General features: G+C 47.2%; 1 protein-coding gene across 4 annotated transcripts in view; it reads right to left on the minus strand.

The window, feature by feature from the left end:
• Positions 1 to 1,080: 1,080 nt before the first annotated feature.
• Positions 1,081 to 25,525, minus strand: part of LOC136315157 (urea transporter 2-like) — a 452,042-nt gene continuing 427,597 nt past the window's right edge. For all 4 annotated transcript variants that reach the window (XM_066246484.1, XM_066246481.1, XM_066246482.1 and 1 more), the window contains 9 exons: positions 22,658 to 22,842; positions 19,656 to 19,836; positions 18,492 to 18,681; positions 16,510 to 16,638; positions 11,975 to 12,167; positions 8,289 to 8,436; positions 7,120 to 7,254; positions 4,943 to 4,992; positions 1,081 to 4,633 (listed from right to left, as the gene is read on the minus strand). In XM_066246484.1, coding sequence (XP_066102581.1) covers positions 4,451 to 4,633; positions 4,943 to 4,992; positions 7,120 to 7,254; positions 8,289 to 8,436; positions 11,975 to 12,167; positions 16,510 to 16,638; positions 18,492 to 18,681; positions 19,656 to 19,836; positions 22,658 to 22,831 — 1,383 coding nt within the window. In that variant the 5' untranslated portion in view covers positions 22,832 to 22,842 and the 3' untranslated portion in view covers positions 1,081 to 4,450. The remainder of the gene's footprint in view (positions 4,634 to 4,942; positions 4,993 to 7,119; positions 7,255 to 8,288; positions 8,437 to 11,974; positions 12,168 to 16,509; positions 16,639 to 18,491; positions 18,682 to 19,655; positions 19,837 to 22,657; positions 22,843 to 25,525) is intronic.

Genomic DNA, 25,525 nt, shown 5'->3' on the forward strand with positions numbered 1-25,525 from the left:
AGTCAGAGAACATGTCACCTGTATTCTATCATATATTATTTGAAGAAAATACTTCAGAAAGGGTCCTATACATGTGATTAATGAATACGAACAAAGATCATAAAACAGGGGAAGGTGATGAATAGAGAAAACAGTGATAAAAGGTACCATGCCCAATAGAAATAATAAACCCCAAAGGGACAGTGATCAAATTCCTAGGAATGTGTGATATGGGGGTTAAGTAAGGATTCTTGTAAAAAAAAAAAAAGGAACATTACAAAAGAAAAATAACAAATGTTAAATGATCTCAGCAAAATTAGGGGTGTGAAACCCTGGAGTAGTAAGCATGTTAGGGGTGGGAGACCTGGGTGGGGAACAGGGAAAGAGGTATGAATGGGGTATCTTATCAGGGCAGGGTATTTGGCATCTTGTTTTTTATAATAATAGAGAAATATGCTTTTAATGATGTGCATGGGAAAAGGGTGGTAATCACTAGCAGAATGGGAAAAAATTAGCAGACCTTCCAAAAAGAAAGAAAGCAAAAGACAGCAAGTGACATAATCAAATGTGCAAATGAGAAAAGTAAGGAAGACAAAAGCAGGAACATAAAAGAAATAGTAAAAATTAAAGCAGAAAAAATAAAACAAGCACATTGATTGTTACACTAAATATGAAGAAGCTGAATTGTCCTATTAAATAACAGAAACACTAAGATCAGGTTAAATACAAAACATTGCTCTATGTTATTTTTAAGAAATATAGTTAAAATAAAATGATAAGGTTAAAAGGAAGTGATAATGGCTAAAACAAAGAGATAAGAGAATATCAGAAAGTTGGGTGGCAACATTAATGGTGGATAATCTGAAATGAGGTTAAAAGCACTAAAAGGATGAAAATGGGCAGCTGTAATAGAAAAAGATAAAAATATGAAGAATCAATGATAATTAATAGGCATCAAACAATGTAGCTGATACATACATGAGACAAAGGTTATAGAAACACAAAAGAGTTTAATAAAACTATACTATTATAGCTGAATTTTAATAACCCTTTTTGGAATTAAGATTCCATAGACAAAAAATAAATAAGCACATAGAAGAATTTAATGATGCAATTAATAAGTCAATTTAATATGTCTTTCTCTCAAATCAAAACTTTGCATTTTATATGTCCAAAACCAATCAAGTACCTGGCTACAAATAAAAATTTATAAAATCTTAAAAAATAGAGATTTTACAGATTTATATTCTCTGCTTATAATCCTATAAAACTGGATATCAAGAATTTTAAAATATCAAAAGATCCTAAGGGCAGATACAGAAGACACTGAATTCTTCTTCATTGTGAGATTAGGAGTCATTCTATTACATTAAAATTTAAAACTAAAGAAAATGGATTATTTTCCGCAAACCAACTCTCAAGTTTGACCAAGAAAAAGTAGAGAGCTTGACTATGTCAATTATCATAGAAGTGATTGGAAAGATGATTTGAGGTCGATGGTTTAAAAATGCATCAGGTCAACACTACTGCACGACAACAGTAGAACTCTTCAGTGTAGGAGAGAAGACGAAAATGGGGTGGGGGAGATGGTGAGGCCGGAGGGAGAGAGGATGAGAATGTTTGGGGAGGGGACAGTGCACAGGGGCATGCGTGATAGAAAAAGACAGTTTAAAAGACAGTCTCTAAAGCCCTCTTCTCCCCGGTCCCATACTTAAAATCCTTCTCTCTTTAAAGTCCAGCCACCAATGTTGATGTCCAGGTATCGTTTGTACAACCAGGATCTACTGCTGGTAGTCTGGGGTGCTAGTGGACAATATCCATTGTCCTGAGAATCTGTAAGTTTAGGGCTCCTGCCTCTGCTCATTCAGGGGTCAATGAGGTGGGGAAGTGCGGGCGCAGGTGGGACAAGGTCGCTCCAGGGAGCTCTCCTTTCCCGTGAGACTATTTGGGCTCCTTCAGAGGCTATCTGGGCATATCACTGTCCACGGCCTGCGGACCAGGTGGCCAGCTCTGGGCAGGCTTCTTAGACAGATGGGGATTTTTACTTCGGCCCATCCGTAACCATGCCCAGGACAGAGCCATACAGCACCTGCCCACCAGCCTGGCTTGCTGAGATTAGTTCCATCTCTGGGGAGACCTTGTTTAACCACATTTGGAAAGTACCATCCATTTTTCTGCATCTTAGCCCCAAAAGTGTTTTTAAAAAACATGTCATCACTCTTGTGTGACTTGTCTTGGCAAATGAATTCCGTGGTGAACACCACTTCACCCAGGCATCTATTTCTTATATCAAACTAGTCGATAATTTGTCTCTCTATTTTGACATAAATATCTTGTCATCTTGGTCCTAGTGTATTACAGAATTTCTGGGGCCCTGTGGTTTTTCCAGATGTGCTGGCCATGTTTTTTCCTTTTTCTGATTTACTTAGCTTTTATCCATTTGCCTTCAAATGAGTTTGGCAGCTTGTAATACAGTTAACTTTTCATTCCTAAGGAGGTTAAAATGGGAGTTTGGGAGGAAAAAAAAAACCACCCTGAAACCCAGGTCCCTGTGACCAACATGGCCCCTTGTAAATGGCAAGGGAGGGGAAAGATAATGTTGCCTGAGTGAGTTGGAAGAATTTCCATATTTAACTTATTTTTCTCTCCTGGAAATCCAATAAAAGACAGTTCCCATCCGATCTAATTCTGGGGTGGAGCTTCTCAAAGGCTTAATGGGGAGGAGAGATGATTTCCTAGGGCAATTTATTGGGTTACCTCTGGTTTTATCATCTCTTGTTAGAGTACCTTAGTTAGGGGTCTCCCTTCTGTTGGGGGTGAGGCTGGGAGCCTGGCAGGGGGCGAAGCCCCTGTGCTTCCTATGGAGGCATCAGATCGCAGGATGGGGGGCTACTCCGCCATCACGCCCCCTTCCTACCCTGAGATTTTATGAGCCTCCCTGCTCTTCCTGCTGGGAACTCCTGGGTTTCCGAAGGGTCATGGTTCTTTCTTCGTCCCGTGCTGGTGAGCCTGCAGGCAGAGGCACCAACAGAGTGAGGAGGTGGAGGGTGGTGAGCCTCGGAGTTGCTCTCAGACATTTGTGTAGAAGGAGGGACAGTTTAAAACTGTCCCCATTAGCACGCAGCACCGGGTCTGTCAATTCTCCAAGAGCCTCAGGGCACGGCTTCCTGAGTCCTGTCACGCTAATCTTGTTTTCTTGTGTCCACTCCATTTCCTAAGAATCTTCACACTATCACCCAGCCGGCAAATGCCTTTGTGGCTGCGTCTGTTGTACAGAACTTGGTGGTCTGCTAACTGTCCGTTAACTGCTAACCATTATTATGCTGATTATCTGTCTCAGGCACTGGCAAACTATTGCTTGTAGGCAAATCCAGCTTGCTGCCTGCTTAATAAAGTCTTACTGGCACACAACCACACTCGTTACTCTATGTACCATCCAAGGCTATTTTTTGCTACAATGACACAGTTGGGTATTTGCAAAAGCCGATTGTATGGCTTCCAGAGTGAAAAAAAATTATTTGACCCTTTCTAGAAAAAGTTTGTTAACTCCTGATCTATGTTTTATATAAAACTAATGATTGAATGCAAATGAATGACTATATTAATTTGGAAGCCAAATTATAAAATTTGTGGATAATTGTTTGTTCTTCTAGGCCCCAGGTTAACCATTAAACTTATCACAGATCTCATAGGACCTCTAATACCCACAAGCAAATAAGGAAATGGAATAAATTTCCCCGACAATTCATAAATTCAGGCATTTTCCTCAACTGAAATTTCTGCCATTAGTTGCTGGTTTGAGCTACACTGAGAAATTCTTGTCTTCCATAATAAAAGTCACATAGAAGATTCCAATTAAAAAATTTCTTCCTGCTATGGAATATCATCTTGTCTCTTACTCTGACCACTAACTGTGTGAGACTCCCAGTGCCCTAGCTGTCCCTATTTTGACTCTGAAACTTTATCAGTGTGAAATTTCTGTCTTTTATGTGAAGAAAACTGCATGTGCCCATCAGCCTCTAGCTCTGTACACTACAGTGCCTTCAATTCTTTGCACATGTCCTCTGAATTTTCACCCACTTGGTGTCCACTGAGGAGTCATTCAGCAAGTTCAATTTTATAGCATCTATGATTTAGCTAAACATGCCAACAAGATTATTTCTTAGTCATCTTCTCAAAAGACTAAATACAAATAATATTCTTGATTCACGTCAGTGACATTTGAAACACATGCCCTGCTTCTGATTCCAGTAAGCTCACTACCAACTTCCTCTAATGTCACATGATGGGCAGTTATGGCGGTTTAGGTAGAGAGGAAACCAGCATCAGGAAAGAGAGAGACAGCGGAGTTCGGTTCTACACAGGTGCAACAAGAGGCAGAGAAGGCAGGTGCGGCAACTGATTGACCCAGACTGAGGCTGCAGGGAGCGGACACAGGTCCAGGCAGAGCGTGTTTCTGCCTGGAGCTTGGCTAGTCACCGCTGGGGGACTTCTCTTCTCCACTGCTTTTCACTGTCAGGTAATAGATGCGGTTGGCCTCCGGGTAGGTGACTTTGCTGAGGGGCAGCTTGTAGATGGCGGGATTATTGGTGGTCAGGAGCAGGAAGATGAGGGCGGAGAGGCAGAAGGCCCAGGTGCCTGGTGGCACGCCAACCTGGAAAGAGAAGCACTGGGGTCTGAAAATGTCCCCAGGCTCCAGGGACCCTGGGGGAGAAGGATGTGGTAGGGGCTGAGAGTGGGGACTCTTCCCTAGTGACAGCATTGGTTTCTGGAGTCATAAGGACAAAGGAATTGGTCTAAGAATTTGAGGTGTTGTCACCTATGGGCACACCAGAATCTTTAAAGGATGGAGCTAACAATTGGCCTAGGAGTGGATGACCTTCAACATCTAGCCAAACAAGATTCCGAGTGTCCTGAATCCCCGGTAGGGAAGGGCGCGGTGTTCAGGAGAGTCCAGACTTACCACTGCCATCATGTTGGAGAGGGCTGCTCCCATGTATGCACTGAACAGGGCTGTGGAGAAATGGGTCGTCGAGTCGGCTTCCCAGGGCCCACCCCACCCATCCCCAAAGCAGAGATCCCAGCCTGTCTTTAGCAGCCTCAGTGTCTAGACCACAGCCTGACCTCAGGCATGTATGCTCGACATTATCAGTTATCTTTGCAGCTAAGCGTGGCCCATCTCCCACCAGACAGCATTCTCTGAGGGCAGAAAGTAAAGCTTACATATCCTTTTATCCTCTCCCTCTTCCATGGTGGCCTTGCATAGAGTCGGGGGTCATTAAGCATTTTTGCTTGTTCACACTGACCTTGGGGATGGCTGGATGAGTACCATGGGAGGGGGAGGGGTCAGACTCTATGTGTTCTAGACAAGGGCTCTCCTGTCCAAGGTTCTGAGCAACCATGATGCTATTGAACCTTCACCAAGTCCTGTCGGAACTGGACCTTATTGGGTCTCTGGGCTCATGCCTAGGAGCCAGGCATCTGGGTTTGACCACAGGATGTGGGCCCCCAGGACAGTTAGGGAGCTCTGCCACACCCTAGTGCCTCTGGACAAGCTCCTCTGCCCTGCCCCTTTGCTCTCTCTGTCTCTGCCCAGAACCCCTCCTCCCCGTCTCTGCCTACCCGTCCCTCCCTCTGAGCCTTCCCAGATGGTCTTAGCCGCGGGAACCTGCCACTTGTCTGAAGGCCAAAGGCAGTTACAGTCTGAACCTGAAAATATGCGGCACTTTTGACTTCACAAATATTTACTGATCCCACTGTCTCCATGTCCACCTTCATGCTGGTTCCTGAGGGGCACACAGGGACATGGAAGTCACTGGGCTTTTCTATACCGAAGTGGGAGAAAACAAAGGGAAGCTCTCCTGGATTCCAGTCTGTCTTCCCCTGTCTCTGGTTTTGCTCATTAAAATCCTGCTGTTTCCAGAGAACGTAAGCAAACCGGGGCAAGAAGGCTCTGGGAAAGACAGGACTGCGGCTCGAGTCCTCCTTCTGCCATTGGTAGTTTGTTCAAGTTCATTAACTCCTCGGAGCCTCATTTACTCATCTGTAAAATGGGTTGACAGTCTATGCCTGGCAGTGATCTTGGGAGGATTAACTGAGTTCACGTGTCTATATAGCACTGAGCATGGTGCTGGGTGCAGATACAACGAGGACTGTGGCCAGTTTCTCGGCGGACAAAGCATTCTCTCTTTACTCTGTGGAATTCTAGCTTCCCTCGTGCTATGTTATATTTTCCTTAGATCTCAGTGCTCCCAGGCACACCATCGCACTAGATCTTTCCACCAATCTTTTTAGATGTCACAACCTTCATAATTGTGCAGTGACCTTTCCTCTGCTAGACCATGGGTTCATGAGGATGTGGCCACCACTGTGTCTCCTGTGCCTTGCCTTGGGCCCGGCACAGTGGGGCCTTACACATCTCTGTTTTTTTTTTTTTTTCTTTTCTTTCTTTTTTTTTTTTTTCCATTTTTTCTGAAGCTGGAAACAGGGAGAGACAGACAGACTCCCTCCCGCATGCGCCCGACCGAGATCCACCCGGCACGCCCACCATGGGGCGACACTCTGCCCACCAGGGGGCGATGCTCTGCCCATCCTGGGCGTCGCCATGTTGCGACCAGAGCCACTCTAGCGCCTGAGGCAGAGGCCACAGAGCCATCCCCAGCGCCCGGGCCATCTTTGCTCCAATGGAGCCTTGGCTGCGGGAGGGGAAGAGAGAGACAGAGAGGAAAGCGTGGCGGGGGGGGGTGTGGAGAAGCAAATGGGCACTTCTCCTGTGTGCCCTGGCCAGGAATCGAACCCGGGTCCTCCGCACGCTAGGCCAACGCTCTACCGCTGAGCCAACCGGCCAGGGCTACACATCTCTGTTGAATGAAGAATTTTTGAGACAGGGATGCTGCCACTAGCCCGTATGATTTCCTCGTAAACTTTCCAGTGCTGTGTGAATATAATACCAGGAATAGTGGGTGTGGCTCCATCTGACAGAGAAGGAACCTCAAGTCCCCCAGCTGTGAAGACTCATGCCACTGGTCATTCTATCACTGCTGCTCAGTTCTGACTAGTGGTCACCTTGGATTTCATATCAACAGGGGCGGGGTGGGGAGTAGCAGAGGGACTTGGTTGTCAGCTTTCCCAAGTACCTACCGCAGACCAGGGACAGCAGGTGGGTCTGCCAGGTAAGGGCGTAGAACATGCCCCCGATGGCGATGCAGGAGAGGACGCAGTTGTAGCTCCAGAGGCCCATGTAGATCACCTCGAAGGGTGTGGCCACCGTCAGGGCTGTGGGACAAGGTGTGGTGTTTCTGGCTGCTTCTGGGTCACAGCACAAAGGCCACCTTGTGGCTAGTACTGGGACTCAGGGTGGCCTCTTTCCAGTTGTTCCTCTCCCCCCTCCCTCCCACCCCGTCCATTCAAGAGCCTCTACAGATGGTGTCTGGTCTTTGGAGACCAACAATGGGAAGAGAGCAGTGGTTTCCAAACAGTTTTTAGAAAATATCACACAGAGGTATGACTACTTCCGGGGGGGGGGGGGGGGGGGGAAGGCCATGGCCATGGGACTCAGGCCTTCTCTTTGGCCAGAGCAGCTGGAGTCTTAGCAAGAAAGATTTCAATCAAAAATGTTCTGCTTCAAATGGTTGAGAAAAAGGATGAATGTGCACACACGGATATATGGAGATAGAAAAGTGATACAGCAAAATGGGCAGGATGTGAACATAGGCAAATCTGGGACAAGAATGATGGGCATCCCTTGTGCTATTCTTGCTTTTGATAGGTTTGAAATTTTTTCTGCATAACTTTGTTTTCCAGGTTCTGCTTCTGAGACATTTTTGAAAAATACTGGAAGAAGTCAATAGGTTCCTATTCCCAATGCCCTGAATGCTCATTTCTGACTCTATTGCCCACATACACTTATATAAATGTGTGTACATACATGTACACATATGTAGAAATATTAAATCACATTTATCAAGTGATGATACAATTTTAGGGAGAATTTTTTGTTTTAGCCTCTTTGAAATTTTAAGTGTCCGCTCACTGATGCCCCTGCCTGGCCAGCTTACACTCCCTACCCTTCTCCCACCCTCGGCTTGGGGCTCAGTCTGCAGGCCAGCTGGTCTTTACTCTCCTGGTATCTCTCCACATGCTTCACTATCGCAATCTGCTCCCTTTGGAGACACAAGAAAGGGAAGAGTAAGTTCCCACCCCAATGTGTTTGAAAGCTCCAGTGGAGATTGGAGATCTAGAATATTTGTTGGGCATGTGGGAAAATGACCTTAGGAAGATGAGCCCTGCAGAGAGGGGCCCTGTCCTACCTGCTAGCATCCCCACGATTGAGCCAATGGCCGCGTGCAAGCAGATGAGTGGCGAGCAGATGAACAGGGCCACCAGGAACAAGCCGCCTGTCCAGGGGTTGTCACAGCCATACACCTGGCCAACGCCGATGGGGATGGCTTGTAGCAGCTGCAAAGTAAATAGAATCCAGGTCACTGGAGTGTGGGCTGATAACACAAAGCGCAGGCCTCAGGGCCAGGAGCTAGCCATTCCTGAGGTGGTGGGCGGGTAATGGGGTGGAACGGGAGCATGGCTGTGTGTGAGAGGGGATGGGAAGGCACAGGCTGGAACAAATAGTTTCTCACTCCACCACCTAGCAAGCATCTGAGCACCCCTCATGCAAAGCCAAGCAGGGCTTCTCAGCTCCGGGGTTGGGCAGGGTGTTTCTGAGGGACACATGGCTTCTGCTTTGAGGGGACCAGAGGACACCTCCTCTCCAGACTGCCATTGGGGGTTTCAGGGCACTATGGGATTACTCTACACCTTCTGAAATCCTAAAAATATTCCAGGCCGTTATGATGGATGATTGGACCAAAGGTCACTCAGCACACTGGTGGCCTAGCCTGGGCGACAGCCTCTGGGCTTGACCCCTGCTCTGTCAGTGGCTGCTGCACATCCCAGGATTAGGAGGCCATGGGAAGGAGGGGGAGGCACTTCCTCTGCTGTCAGAGAGCACTTTGCATTAAAGAAAGGTGACGTGAAAAACATGTGGAGAACAGCACGAAGCCCAAGTGTCCCCGAGCCAAGTGTCACTGGGTCATGTTGGCACTAAAGACGATTGATTGGCAGTGATGTCAGACGGCCTCTTCCTCATCAGGCAGAATCGCTACTCTGGCTGTCTTTTGAGAACATAAAGGAAGGGAGGGAGATTGACCAGGACCTCAGGGGTTTCTAATGTGCAAAGGAGTTCGGGGACCAATGGATTAGTTATTGCTAATCTAATACAGATGCTGGGAGTTCATTGTCTTTCTCCCACTGGTGAAATTTTGTACTTTTCAACAACTTGATTGAATTCTGAAGTTAGTCTGATTCCTTTGTGTGAGGTGTCTCGGGGAGCCTGTAAGCCTTGTCCACCCTTGTCTCTGAGTTGGTGGCCTTTTAATAACCAGCACTGTTCGGACCAGACCCTGCAGACTTATGCAAGGACCGACAGAGTGGGGGCCCTGTGTTATTCAAAGGAACCGTGAAAACACTTTGTACCAGTCCAGGGAATTCAGCTTAGTGGGGGGAACAGGCTGGAAATCTACTCAATAAATATTCCGCGACTTCCCAAAGTCTGAGGAATGCAGGATGCCAGGGGGACTCCAGCTCCCACCTTCCCATCTGGGAACGCGGGTTTTAAGCCCAAGCAGTCAAGAATGAGAGGAATGAGGGTACAAGCTGCCTTGGAATGGAGCCTGGCTTTAGAATAAAGCTTCCTCCACGGGGTCCCATATTTCAGCCTGGTGAACTGTGGCCCCGGGCGGCCTGCCCTCCCCTCCACACCGCTCTCCAGGCCACAGCTGACACCCTGGTGTGAGGGGCAGTCAGGTGTGCTGGTGGAAATTTACTGCGCACCAGCCTCCTTGTACTCCAGATAATCCTTGTGCAACAATAACGTGCCTATTCAACAAAAGAGGTAGTCACTCCCGTCATTGTTTCCAAGAGAAAGAGGGAAATGACATTGATTCTTCACAACTCAGATCTGGATGGTGCGGAAGAGAAGGAGCCTGTGGTCAGAGTGGTGGTGTGGTGAGGGCCTTAGAGAGTGAGCTTGGGTTTCAGGGAATGCAGATTTGGGTCCTACCACTTTCTGTTTATTTTGAGGCTGAACGAGAGGCTTCTCTTTTCTGTGGCCCTTTCCACTCTGGTCCCCCTAAGCGCTGGGCTGTTCAGCCTCATAGTACAGGATGGTGGGGGGGCTCTCTGACAAGGCCGCCCGTCACTGCAGCTGTCACTTGGACCATGCCTCATGGGACAGTGGTTCTGTGCCTCAAAGGCAGTGTCTGATTGCCAGGTGGCTGATCATTGATGATTCTATCAAAATTGGCTTCGTCCCTACCTCACCCCAGCCATTTTCTGGTTTTGAGGGTGGGCCTTCCCTTAAACACAGGCTTCTGTCTTTTCTCTTTGCTTAGACTGAGGCTCTAATCCTGCCTCTGATCCTACGGTAGCCCCAGCCCTAGACACAACTTCGAAAAGGGTTTGTACTGTTGGCAGCAGCGTTTGCACTTGGGGCCGGGAAGCCTGTCCTTTTCCAATGGGGTTAGATTTGCAGTGTGCCTGTCCCCGAAGGACTTACGCCATCCAGTCCGCCCCTGAGCGGTGGCCTCGGAGCTCAACACCCATCAGCAGTAAGCACATGGAGACAACAGGCACGGCTAGGGGCAGAGGGCTCAGGAAGCAGATCACACAAACAATAGTTGAGGACATTAAGTCACCTTTTTAAATATTCAAAAGGTGGTCATGGAAAAACAGTATTAGGAGAGCTAGAACTAATGGGTGAAAAATAAAGATTTCTGAGGAATGTGAGAACCTCTAACACTTAAAGGTACCAAATAATGCGGTGGACTGTGGTGAGACACAGAGGGGTTCGCCTCACTGCGATCCCCTCAGCTGCGTGTGCAGGTTCTGCCATGGACCAAGGGGGTGGTGGTTCAAAGCTTGGGCTCTGCATCAGGACGCCTGGGTTCTAAGCTCAGGCACTAGCTGTAGTTTGACTTTGGGCAAGAAACCCTGTCTGTGCCTTAGTTTTCTCATCTGTAAAGTGGGGATAATGATAGTACTTCCAGTATGGGGTTTTTATGAGGGTTAAATGAATAGCGTTTGTTGCAGAATAAGCTTGCCCTAGTGCTAGCTGCTGGCATCTTGAGGTTTGTTAACAAGGCCAAAATTGTACAATTCTATATATTTTATCATATGGTAGATTTCTATTACACCCCTTCCTCTATGATGTCCAGAGATCCGAAGATCAATGAATCTGACCATTTGTGATAGTAGGATACAAAACACGGTTTTCAACTTTGGCATGGACATTTTTGGCTGGATAGCTCTTAGTTATGGGAGGGGCTGCCTAGTGCACCCCTTCCGGATATGGAACAGCATCCCTGGCCTCTGTTCACTAGATGCTAGTGACACCCCTACATCCCCAGTCCTGACACTTAAAAATGTCTGCGGACATTGCCTACTGTCCCCAAGAAGGCACAATCACCCCTGCTGGAGAACATTGATGTGGAAAGCATGTGAAAGTTCACCCTCAAATTCTATAGATAATATCTTCTTCAAACCAGATTTTAAAACTTTATTTTAGTGTCTTGCTCTTTCACCCAACTATCCATCTTATGTAATATTTTCCCCTCAATCCCACCATCCATACTGTCAGCCTAACGCTAGACTCTTGTTTATTATCTGTTTTTCTGGGGAGAGGCAGGCTTCACTAAGGCAGGAATGTTGCTGTCCCCATGTCATCCAGTGTCTGATAAAGGCACAGATTAGGTCTTCAGTAAGGATTTGTTGAAAGAACATGTGAAGGTGGCAGTGACCCTTTCCTGTCCTCTTCGCCACCAGACCCATCGCCTGGGGGAGGGACATTCAGAGAAGCTGCGAACCTGGGTAATGCCCAAACCCGTTAGTGAGAAGGTCTGTGGTGGAGTCGGGGTTGCAGCTCATCTGCTCTTGGGTAGCTTACCAAGGGCACTTCGATCTCCGTCCAGGTGATGTTGGGCACTGAAGACACAGGCTCCACTAGTGTCGTGGGGAAGAAGAGGTTGTAGCTGCCGGTAGCTGCTAGGTACAGGGTCACTGCGATGTTGAAGGGCAGCGTAAAGACTGGGAGGTCCCACTTGCTGAAGATGGAATTCAAGGCACTAGAAAGAACTGGGCTGGAGATGGAAGAAACAAAGTGTTAATCACTGTGCTCATTCTTAGGTATACGATCTCTTCAGCTCCGGCCACTGTGCCATTTATTGCCCCCTCTCCTTGGCCCACTCACTCATGGCTCCCTTGAGACTCTAGTAGTCCCCTGGTCTCTGAGTGGGAATAGGGTGTTCATTTTAAGGCTGCACCTTTGAGAAACAAAATTCAAAAGTAATACAACCTGTCTTACATAGAAAACATTATAATTTAAATATTAATTTTGTTCATTAAACCAAGAAAGCTTAACAAAATGTAATTCTTACAAAGCATCATATGTTACCTTGGGAGCATCAAAATGTGCAATGGCTCCTATGCTGAGCTGTGATCATGTTTTAGGGTCTGGCCCTCCAGGAGGAGGTGGCCAGGGTCCATATATGGTCACATGCTGGATTGGATTCAGTTCAAGTATTTTGAACTACTCTGGAAATGAAAGCTTGAGCTGTTTGTGTTCTCTCTCTTCTTGGCCTCTTCCTACAGAAGAGCATAGATTTTGGGGAAAAAGGGAGCTGGTACACAGGCTAACTACAGGCTGAGTGAGCAATGTTAGGTAATTAATCTTCCTTAGCTTTCGTTTCCTGTGAAGGGACCACATACCCTAGACACCCAAGAACCTATGTCTTCCACACTCACTGAGCTCAGGACAAAACGTGAAATCACATGATTTGGTTGACTGGTCTACTTTTACTGAATGACTATGAATCACAAATGGGCATTTAAGATTGCCTGAAAACCCTACTACCCCATCCCTAGCAAATCAACTTTCCAACTTGCTGAGACAACTACTTCATGTTTCTCTCTTTCTTCTCAGATCTTGACAAGGTGAAGAATGCTTCATTTCCCCAACCGTAAGAGCCACGCTCCGACTGCCTTGTGTCCCGCCTTCCTCTCTGCCCTTTACATATAGTAGTGATGTTCCCACTCCTGTACCAGGCCGATTCTTTTCCCTGCATTTTGGGATCCAATCTGCTGCAAAGATTTCCCTCCTGCAAATCCCTCCTCTCTCTCTTTCTCTCTTCTCTCTGGACCACTCGCATAAGTATACACACATATTCTGGTATCTACTATTTTAAAAAATCCTCCCCCTTTAATCTGATGTCTGCTCAGTCGTTGCCCCATTTCTCTGCTTCCATTCACAGCAGCGCTCCTCAAAAGTATTGTCCCTCTTTGCTACCCTTGATCTTTTTACACCCATTATTTCCTAACCCCCACTCTTATCAGAGTTCTCCCATGCCATGGAGATGACTCCTGTCCAGTTCACCAGTGGCATCTATTTTGCCAAATCCATGGTCATTCCCTGTCCCCTTCAGTTGGCCGTTGGACCTCCTGGCTGGATTGAAACTGTCCGGGCTGCCACGACTGTGCACAGCCTTAGTTTCCTCCTCTCCTCAGCTGCCCTCGCTGCTCTTCCTCAGCGGTTCTTCCTCTTCTGCCAATTTCTAAACATTAGAAGATCCTATGACCCGCTCTTAGGTTTTCTCTCTCTCTCTTTAAAAGCTTCTCATTCTGGGTAATATCTATAGTCCCATGGACAAAAATGTCTTCTATATGCTTCTGCCTTCCAAATCTTGACTGTAGCACTAAGATTTGCATATGCAATGACCTACTCATTATCTCTACTTGGGAGTTCAGAGTTTAACATGTCCAAACAGACCCTCAATTTGCATCCTGTCTCCAACCACTAACCTGTTCGTCTTAGTCTTCTCCATCAACCCAGGAGCTCAGGCAAATTATAGAAGCATCTGAGTCCTCCCTCACAGCCATCACACTCCACAGCCTCTCAGGAAGTCCTGTGGCCTCTACCTCCTTTAAAATATACCCAAGCCTGCCCTGGCCGGTTGGCTCAGTGGTAGAGCATCGGCCTGGCGTGCAGGGGTCCCGGGTTCAATTCCTGGCCAGGGCACACAGGAGAAGCGCCCATCTGCTTCTCCACCCCTCCCCCTCTCCTTCCTCTCTGTCTCTCTCTTCCTCTCCCGCAGTGAGGCTCCATTGGAGCAAAGATGGCCCGGGCACTGGGGATGGCTCCTTGGTCTCTGCCCCAGGCACTAGAGTGGCTCTGGTCGCGGCAGAGCGACGCCCCGGGGGGGCAGAGCATCGCCCCCTGGTGAGCAGAGCGTCGCCCCCTGGTGGGCGTGCCGGGTGGATCCCGGTCGGGCGCATGCGGGAGTCTGTCTGACTGTCTCTCCCCGTTTCCAGCTTGGGGGGGGGGGGAATATATATATATATATATATATACATACATACACACACCCAAGCCCAACCACTTCTCACCACCTTCTTGAATATCAGCCTACTCCAAACCATTCTCATCCTTCGTGGGTTATTGCCGCAAACTCCTGACTTGTCTCCAGCATGTATACTTGTCCAGCTAAAATCTATTCTCCCCACTGCAAGCAGAATGATTTGTTTAAATTTAAACTGTATATATCCTATCATTCCTTTGCTTAAACCCTTTAACTGCTTCCTGTCACAGTTGTAATGAAAATCAAAAGGCTTACTGGAACTACAGGTGCTGGTGCCTGGCCCTCTCCCACACCTGCCCCCATCTCTGGCCACTCCTCCTCCATTCGGGGCCTCAGCCCCACTTGAACACATCCCACTTCTCCAGTTGGGGTCTTTGTCCAGGCAGCTGCTGCTGCCTGCAGCACCCTGCACCCCGACCTCCAGATGCCAGGTGTCTTCTTATCATTTCAGTCAAATGTCCCCTCTGCAAAGTGGCCTTTCTGACATCCACATCTGGAACCACTCTCTGTTCTATTTGCCCCATTTTGCTTCCCTCAAAGGACTTATCACATGTTGAAGTGGTCTTTTTAATTAGCCAGCTCCTGGGTTTATTTTTACCTCTGCCAAGGAAAATGTAAGCTCTCGGAGGATGGAGACCTTCTCTCGTTCACAAGGATCCCCAGCACTAGGAATCACCCCTGCACACAGCAGGCACTTAGCAAGTATTTGTTGGATCAAGCTGGCAAGTGACACTACTACTTACCCTGTGGATTGGATTTCAAGGACTACGTGAGACTTGTGAACAACTAGAGCAGGGGCACAGAGGTCAGCCCCGAGTAGGGGGCTCTGTGGTGTTTTATCTTTAACATTGGGAAGTGAGGGTGGGGTGGGGACACGGCAGTCAGACTGCCACCCCGCGCAGCATGGCTGAGGAACTGTGCCCAGGGGCTTAATCTATGTGGTTATAAACCGAATGCATGCAAATGAAGACAAGTCCTCCTATCCCTTGCAAGGGGGCCTGTGGGGACAGTAAGGAGCTCCCCACAGAATTGACTGCCTTAGCTGTTTGTCCTGATAGATTAAGAAAGAAACCCTAAGAAGAAACATACATTGCCCAGAATGCTTAATGTAGTAATTTATTTGCAAGCACTACTAAAAAGTAATGAAAGGGTACTTAAAGTAAATTACACTAGCTGCTTTTCAGTAACTCCAGACTTTGAAACGAGAGAAAGCCATTTACTTCTTAGAGATGTTAAAAATCCGTCGGCATGTCTGAGGGGAGGTGAGCACAGGGGTTGGGGACACGGGTTCAGCTCAGGCTCCCTGCCACTGCGTGACAGTGAGCATGCTGGGGACCCTCGGCCCTTGGATACTGCAGACCTGATGAGACTCGTGTGCAGAAAAGACCTCACCTCCCTACACTCGTTGGCTACTTCTTCTTAATACCCTTCCACTTTCTTTTCTCTTCCTTCTGCAAGATGAGGGGATTCCACAGTAAGATCTCAACTGTTGCTTCTCATTCAAAGTCTCTGCTTTAAATATAGAAGTTCTGGTCCAAGAAAGCTCGATGCTCTGTCACAAGTGAGTTTTCAGCTTTTGCATCTTGGTTAGGCCACAGGGTAGATGATTACCACAGAGCATGGAGTTGAATAGTGCAGGCTCTGGGTTCGGCAGGCAAGCGCTGATAACTTTTACAGAGTGTGTGACCTGGGGACAAGTTACTTAACCTCTCTATGCCTTGGTCTTTCCTTCTGTAATTTGGGGACAATAATAGCCCTACCTTGCTGAGTACGATGCATGTAGGATTTATTCAATAAATGTTAGTTTTTCTTAAGAAGCCTATCACGCATGGAAGAATATCAGCATGATGCCAGCTGCGTGGTGTCTTGTTGCTTTAAAGGGTCCCTGTCATTTCAAATTCAAAAACGGTTCTGTTGTGTGCAACTAAACTCCTGGCTTTTCATGTGTCTTTCAGGACAAACCACCTTGATAATGAACACACAGGACGATGTGTGTCCCCATTCAGGGTAAGACACAATCATCTTAGGGTTTTGGGGGTATGTGAGCAGAAAGAATGAGGAGTCTCACCAGGCCATGGCGGTGAAGGTCACTGGAAACAGAAGCCACCAGTAGTAGTCAAACTTCTTGGAGAACACGGCCATCAGCAGCCCAACCAGCATCCCGTTGTACCCGTGGAGCCCGGAGGCGATCGCAGCCCTGGGGTCAAACAGAGTTACTCCACGTTTGAGTCCAGTGGCCCCTCCCTCCTGTTCTCACAAAAAAGGTCAGTTTACTGAATGAGTGTTGGGCAAACACATAGCTGCCAGCACCTTTGTGACACACACACACACACACACACATACACACACACCACACACACACACCCTTGGTTACCTTTGCTGATCTAGAATTAAATTATGCACTTCTGTCTTTTCTATGTCTAAATCCTCAGGAGTCTCAGATCACTACATCTAGAGGAAAATCTAAGAGAAACCTGAGGTGTGACACTGGGAAGTGTGTGTGTGTGTGTGTGTGTGTGTGTGTGTGTGTATGTAAGAGAGGGGTGGTTGCGTGGAGGCCAGGACTATCTGGGGCAGCTGCAGATGGGGGGGCTGGGAAGAAAAGAGGGTAGCAGAGGAGACCACTGGTGTTTGGAACCTCCTTGGGATTAGCATAACTGTCTGAGAAGCAGAAACTCCGTTTTTTGGGAAAATTATTATTTTTAATTGTGCTTGCATTTTCTCCATTTGTGTTCAGTGTTAGAATTTAGAATATTTTTGTTTTAATACCAGCTTCTCAGGCAAACTGAGCAAGATGGTTGGTGTGTTCTGGCACGGTCCTGCAGCCTCAGTGGGTAGTGGGAATGAAACGAGGGAACCCAGGGGGGATACAATCTCGGGCACCCCTAAGGGCTGCCTCCACCGCTGCCCTTCCCTGTGGAGAGTGCCCCCTCCCAGATCTCGCTCTACCAAAATTCTAGAGTTGGTTGTCTAAAGGAAACCCATTACTTTACATCCCTGCTCTGACCTTCAAAAATTTAAAATTAGGTTCAACCTCAATGCCCAAAGCGTCGTCATCAGGATCATGTTCCATCAGGACACGGCAGCATTGGTGTGGCTGACCCTGAGTTCCTATCTGTGAAGTACAGTCTCCAGACCGGTGGGGCTGTGGTGGTGGGGACCCTGGGGGAGGGAGTGGGGGAGGGAGTGGTGGAGGCTATGACTAGGACTAGGATATGCGGCTGTGTCAGTGGTTCATTGCAGACCATGGGGAAGTCGGGGCTATTTGGAAGGACATGCGTGTAGGGTGCCTAGGGTTTTGCACCTGTGGTATAGAACATGGTACTGACCTATCCGCAATGAAGCTCAAATCTCTTTTAGGTGCTGGAGTAGAACATGGAACATTTGAACTGGACTTCTCATCTTGAACATGCTTAGCACATAGCCAGGGAGAGAAGATTCAAAAAGCGACTAGAGAACCATTCACTATAGTAATGGGGTATGTTCTGTGGTTGCTCAGAGAGAAAGGAAGGGTTAGAGTGCACCAGGGCAATCAGAGGTGGCTCCCTGGAGGAGGAGAGATTGAGGGAATGGTGGGATTAGGTAGGCAGAAGCAAAAGTGCTCAATTGGGATCAAGTGTGACATTGAGTGGTAGGTAGGAGTGGAAGACAAATTGAGGGGTTGGATTTTTAACTGATGCATATTTGTCTTAAATTTGCCTTTTTTGAACTCTCCATTACATACTGTATTCTGAGACATTTCTTGCCTGTTATTCCTGTCCCTTTCAGCTAGATTGCAAGCCCCATGAGAGAAGAACTGCCTAAATATTCTTCTGCACCCTCCTTAAAGGGAGTGTTCCCAGAAGACTCTACAGTCAAATGGAGCCTGACACTATTATTTGCTGTGAGCCTAGGAGTAGTCTAATTCTGTAAGGCTCTCCACTGACCTGCTCAAGGCTGATACTTGAGAGACCTTGGTCTGATTGATAGGATAAGGCTGGTGACCACTCAAGTGATTACCTGTCTATTTGTATGCCCCAAGACCCCAAACCAACATACAAAGGGACCCACCTGTCTTGGCTCAAGGCGAGGGCAGTTAAGGTTGAGACCACTGTCCCCAGAGCCCCAGCAATTGTCCACCAGGGATTCTGGACCAGGAGCCCTATGAAGATGATGAACCCGCTAAGAGGGTTGTTGACAAACATCACCTGGGCAGTCCCCCGCAGGACCCAGTCTGTGAACTGCAGGGCCAGCGGCTTATCTGAAAGAGTCAGGCGGAGCCATCAGCAGGGTGCGGCCGGGGCGTCCTTGCTGGACCACTGGTTGGCGTGGCAACCAAGACAGAGAGGGATGCACGAGCCAGGGCGTTTCCCCTCGTTCAGCCTGGCACCCAGCCCATCTCTGGTGGCCCGGCAATCAGTCCACAGTGGGTGTTAGTTTTCGTCGCCCAGACTGCGGCACCGTGCTGAGACCAATTTAACACTGTTCCAGCCATTGGCTTGGTTGGCAAGGAAGCCCCAGGAGCATTCCAAGGGAAATTTATTGATCCGAGGGAAGGGGTGGAGAGGGAAGGAAACTTTGTGTGATGCTATATGACTCGGTAGAGGGCTGGTATCTGAGCAGTGGAGAAAGTCATCTGGAGAAAGGAAGCTGTGAAAATCAGTACTAAGCTGTGAAAATCAGTGCTGAGTTAGGACCCGAGAAAGCCGGGTCCAGGAGGAGGGACAAGCATTCTGCCTCCTATTCTGGTTCGGTTCCCAGGACCTCCTGTACAGGCAGGGGAGGGAGGTTGGGGCAGCTTATTGGAGCATTTAGTTTAGGACATGAGGAGAAGGAAGACATTAATAAGAAAGAACCCTGGAACATTGGGAGGGTGATGTCAGTACTTTCTTGGCACATAATACACATCTAGGAAAAGTGAAAGAAGGACCAATCAGCTTGTTTGGGAAATGGCTTATATGTAGCTAAGTGGTTGTCCTATAGCTATCTCATTATTCCATGAAAGAGTGAAGGATTTTCAAAGAACTAAAATTAGTGAAATGCATTTGATTCTGAAACCTTGGGAATTCCAAGCTAGTAGGGTATGTGATGCTCACCCGCAGCCACTCGGGGCTGAAGCACCCCAATTGTGGGCGCCCTCAGCCTGGGGCAGTGAGCGAGCAACTCCCTCCGACCGAGCCGGAAGGAGGGCTGCCTGGCCGGCCTGCCCGCGGCTTCTTCCCGGGGCGTGCTTACCCTGCAGCCAGTTCCTGCACTCGTTCATCTCGCCCGTGAGGTAGCCCACTGCTTGCAACAGGCTGATGTGCCCCCGGTCTGCGGAGCCACGGGGGGCGGCCCCGCTTTCTCTCCTTTTATTCCTTTCATTGGGTTTTTCAATTTTCACGATGTGGCTCTCTTCGTTGGATGAGCGGAGATCCTTGCAGGAGAAGCCATGACAAAATATCAGAAATACAGATTTTTTTCAGAGCAGGCCCATTTGTGGGTAAAGCAGGTTGTCAGGTTTTATAAATATATACGAAGGATCTGAAGACAGCTATGCACTGTCTAATGCTGCGCGGAGCGCCCACACGGGCCCGTCCTCCCCGGGACCCCTGCCATCCCTCTGAGCGGGGATTCTTCACCCTCTGTGCCATGGGCGCCATTGGCAGCCTGGCAAGCCTGGGGACTTCTTTACAGAACGTAAGTGTTTGTAAATGAATAAGGCAAGTAGGATTGCGAAGAAAACCCATGACATGAAATGTAATTATTACAATACAAAAAAACAAAACAAAACATGATACACGTACGGGCGTGGCAGATCCGATACCTACTCGAATTTCAAAGTAGCAAAGAGTATCTGGGGCTTCTTCACTCCAACTCAGGGCTGCTCTGTAGGGCCATCTCCGCCCCAGAGCTCACCATGGGGGCAGCGAGGCCCTTACTGTGACCACAGCCCAACTTCTTCTGCAATACTGCTGCCTTGCTTCCCTACAGGTATTGACCTCAGTGGCCTACCTCTACCCCTGTGAACTTCTTACATGCACATCTCTGAGTCCGCTTCCTAGGGGAGCCCGGTCTGACAATGACAGAAATCTCAGATATGCTAATGTGACTGTTGTTCATCTTCTATATTCATAATTGAAGGGAAATGCTAAAGATTGTTGGAGGTTAATAAAAATAAAGATAAATGTTTTTCCCTCCTCAAGTCCATACCCCCTCAATTCTATTCGTGGACTCCTTGGTCAGGACTCCTTGCTTGAATCCGTGCTCCCTAGTGTAGCAGCCAATAGGACAGGTGGCTATTGAGCTCTTCAGATGTGGCTAGTCTAAACTGAAATGTGCCTTAAGTGAATTTTAAAGACTGAGTATAAAAATTAATATGTCAAATGCCTCAGTGATACTTTGGAGTAGTAATATTATATATATTCATATGTATTCGGATATATTCATATGTATATTATATATATTCATATGTATTCGGATAAATAAAATACATTATTAGAATTAATTCCAATGCTTCTTTTTACTTTTTAAAAATATGGTTAATAGAAATTTAACCTTACCTAGGTGGTTCCCATTACGTTTCAATTGCACGCTGGTCTATAGATTTCTACAACTTCTTCCCTGCATTGAAACTTACATGCCTTGAGGATATCAGTGAAAATGATGGTGTAAGGACCTCCAAAATTTCTCTCTCCCATCAAGGCAATGAGAACACTGGGAAAAATTGTGCCTGAGGTGGTGGTAACAGTTGGGGAAAGCAATGAGCTGGTCCAAAAGCTTAAAAGGATAAAGTGAGGAATGAGATGGCCAAAGGGGGGGGGCATTGAAAAGCTTGGACATATTTCTGTGAATCTAGAAAAGCTCGAGCAGGTGTAGGGCTGGCACATGCGCAGGACAGTGTGCATGCTCAGAGAAGAACTGGGAAGCCCTGAGCTCGCACTTGGCTGAGTTTGAGTCTGCATGCAAGCAGAGAGTGAAGGCGAAGGGAGAGTTAAAAACTGCCTGGGTGAGTGTTGAAGATACACCGCAAAATACACACAGAGCCCTTAGAAAGAGTTCATCCAATCAGCTGACCAGTAGGCAAACTGAGCAGAGACATCAGAGGCTAGACATGACAAAAGAAAAAAAAAAAAATAGACTTTACAGAATTAGTGTGGGACAGCTATTAGACCAACAAGCCAGCAATTGACCTGTCTTTGATTTTTCTGATTTTTTTTTCTTACTCTTCTGATCTGATGTTGAGCTCCTCTGGAAAATTTTCAAACAATTTCTATTATACTTTTCAACTCCAGAACTTCTAATTGTTTCTTTTTTATGACTTCTTCTTTATTGATATTCTTTATTTGGTGAGGTATTGTGATTATACTTCTCATATTTCCCTTAAACTCTTTAGACATGTTTTGTTGCTGCTCCTTCATTGTATTTAAGGTGACTTAAAGTCTTTCCTTAGTAAGTACAATGTCTGGGCTTCCTCAAGGACAGTTTTGATAGACTGCTTTATTTCCCCCTTTCTATACTTTCTCGGCATGTCGCATAACTGTTTGTTGAAAACTGGATGTTTTAGATAATAGTGTGGCAACTCTGGAGATCAGAGTCTCGCCTTCCCCCAGGACTTGTTGCTGCTGGCCCATGTCCCTCTCCACCGTGTCAGCAGCGGTAGCCAGGCTCCTTCTGTGCTACTGTGCTAGAGGAGTGGTGAAGGCTGGCATCTGAATGAAGGCCTTCCTTTTGGAGACAATAGGTAATTCAAGGGAGCAGGTCTAAGGGACAAGATTTTGGAGACTGGTTGGAAGACTGGTATGTGAGTGTGTGCATTATTTATTTATCTTTAAAATCATGTTGCTTACCAGGGAGAGGGGGTGTGGGGAAGAGGGTGAGGGGAAGGGAGTAAAGAGGGACAAATATACGGTGATGGAAAATGATTTGACTTTGAGTAATGGGTATACAACATATCAACAGTTTAAATGCTATAGAAATGTTTACCTGAAACCTATGCACTGTTATTGATCAATGTGACCCCTTTAAAGGTAATTAAAAAAAATCATGTTGCACATAAGTCACATTTTCTATCTTAGGCCAAGTAGGACCAATCATGGGTGTGACCAGGTGCTGACTTGGGCAGAATCTCCCTGCACAGAGGCCCCTCCGTGGCATTATGTAACAGGTGCTTTGGGTAGTTGAGAAAACAGCATCTTTCACCACCCTTCCCCCCCACTCCCCAGGCTGGGAAATATCCTGGGAGGGACATTCCTCACCTTTTCTTCAGGCATTTCCAGGAGGGGTAGGGCTGGGTGTGTATCCTGGGGGCTGGAGGGCCAGCTAGGGCTGGTAAACTCGGACTCGTAGAGTTTGAATCTTCCGGAGAGAGGATCTGTCAGGAGCGGGCTGCTGTGAGTGTCAGACATGTCCTGCAGGGGGCGGCCGCTCATTGGTCATGCAACTGGTGGAAGCAAGGGAAAGAACAGGAGAGTCAGGATCAAGCCCACATGGACTTGGCTGAGGCTGGATAGAGACCTCAGGGGGTATAAAGTCTGTCCTGACACACATGGGATCTACTGTTCTAGTAGGCTGTGCTGATGGGGGAGCCGGGACCATTCTTCTACCCATGTGACCTTTACCTTTCAAAATCCCCGTTCTTCCAAGTCCAGAGGAAAGTCCATTTTCACTGTGAAGATTTCCCTGACCACCAGTTAGAATAGATGTCTCTCTTTTTTTCTCATTACTGAAATATTTTTATCTCTCTTTTATATTGTTCACTGTGCTGTCTGATTGTGGTAGTTAGATGTATATACATTTTCCTTGATACATACACATAGATCCAGCCGAGCGGGGATCTAAGAGAAACTTGTTTTCTTAATTGGTATGGAGCCTATATTGCTTACAGTCAGCCTCCAGTCTCCCTTCCCTCCCCTCTGCCTTCAGTGCTCTTTGCGGTTCCTTCCCCTTTTTGCTTCCCTAGAAACAGTAAGAAGCTCTGGAATAATCTGTTTGAAGCTGTGTGCAGCAGGCTGGGCAGCCCTCCCCCTGTGCGGCGCTGCTGGGACCAGGATTTATGTTCACTTGCTTTTGAAGCAACATCTGCCCAACATCCTCCGTTTCCCAACCTAGTCTGGTGTCCCAGGTACTGCCATACTTCTCCCCTTCCCATTCAGTAGTCTCAGCCATTCTTCTTTGGCCTCTTCCAGTTCAGTTATGCTTTCATTTTCCTTTCTGTTTCTTTGAGAGGTGGTGTTAAACTTGCGCATGACCTTCTCTCAATATGATCTAGATTTCCCCCATTGCTCCATGCTGCCTCCGCTGAGTTGCAGGACAATACAGTATATCTTGGGACAATGATTGCATATCTCTAGCATGAGTGATACCATTGCTTATACTTATCATTGCAGACATTACTAAAAGACTGCAGAGTTCTTTTCCAAAGGGGATGAAGTTCCCCTTTCTATACCTGCATTAGTACCATTTTCCCAGGCTATTTCCTCTACTATTCCCAATGAGAGGAATTCTTGTTCTTCACTGCTGCTTCCAGACCACTATATATCTTGCTTGTGTAGAAATTGCTCTTTATTGAAGCTCATACCACCCCACTAACCACTCACCAGTGTATTGCTGACTTTCTGGTCACTCTTTTATTTATTGAAGAATTTAGGGGCTCCTAATAGTTATCTTTAACTCCACTTCCGTATTTTTCAACAACTTCAATGTCTAGGCATTGACACTGGCCCCACTGACATAAACCCATCATTTATTCTCCAAGTTTGAAGATCCTTGTCTTTCTCATCTCCAGTGATTTGCTCTGCTTTTTCCTTTCAGCCACTGGTTTTCATAATTGCCACATAGACTTGATATCATGCAAACTGTGAAATCTCAAAAGCCTGATTCTCTCCTCTGGTCACCACCTCCTGGACTTCCAGCTCCCCTGCTCAAGGGCCCTAACACAGCTTTTTACCTCCCAGAGGCCCTCAACCCCTTACCTCCACCAGCCCCCATCTCCCCTTTCCTCCTTAACCAACTTGCATTTCATGGCCCATCATTTTCCTTCTTCAACTCCCTTGCTCCTCCTCCTCTCCCTTCCTTGTTGTTGTGTGGTGAAATCCCAGCCAGGTTAATCCAACCTCCCTCCCACCACCATCTTTTCCATGCTCTTATCAAGCAACTGAACATTACTAGAGAAAATATGCATAATTGGGTAGGCTACTTTCACTTTACTTTTATGCTTCCATTCCCAAATGAACTCTTGGCATTCTTCTCTCTTTCTTTAGGCACACCAGTCTGGTTTCCACTATTACTGCTTTTGTTGTAAGACCTCCATGTTGGCAAATCCAAGCATGCTTCCATTTTCATCTTGCTGGACCACTCCGTGTTGTTCCATGGACTTGACCCTCTATCCAGACACCCTCTCCTCTCTTTAGCTGCTCTCTTTTCACTGGACCCTCTCTCTGGCTGCTCCTTCGCACTTCCTTTGGCTGGCTCCTCTTACAAATATGAGCTCCTGCAGAGCTTTGTTCTGGACCACCTGCTCTATAGTGGTACTCCTACGCAGGTGAACTCAGCTCTCGCCATGGCTTGATCTTTTATCTGTATGCTCCTGACTCCAAAATCTAATATTTCCAGCTCAGTTTTTTTTAATTTTATTTTTTGTTTGTTTGTTTTTTACAGAGACAGAGAGAGAGAGTCAGAGAGAGAGGGAAAGACAGGGACAGACAGACAGGAATGAAGAGATGAGAAGCATCAATCATCAGTTTTTCATTGCGCATTGCAACACCTTAGTTGTTCATTGATTGCTTTCTCATACGTGCCTTGACGGGGGTGGGGGGGCTACAGGAGACCAAGTTACCCCTTGCTCGAGCCAGTGACCTTGGGTCCAAGCTGGTGAGCTTTTGCTCAAACTAGATGAGCCCGCGCTCAAGCTGGTGACCTCGGGGTCTCGAACCTGGGTCCTTGGTATCCCAGTCCAACGCTCCATCCACTGCACCACCGCCTGATCAGTCTCCAGCTCAGTTTTGACCATTGGATTCATAGATTTACTTTTCTGGTTTACACTTGCATGTGGATGTTCTTGAAGTAGTTTAATGTTAATATAGTGAAACAACTCATAACATTTTCTTTCCAAGTCCTGTCCTCCT

This window comes from Saccopteryx bilineata, chromosome 11 (assembly GCF_036850765.1).
Source record: "Saccopteryx bilineata isolate mSacBil1 chromosome 11, mSacBil1_pri_phased_curated, whole genome shotgun sequence".
NCBI lineage: Eukaryota > Metazoa > Chordata > Mammalia > Chiroptera > Emballonuridae > Saccopteryx > Saccopteryx bilineata.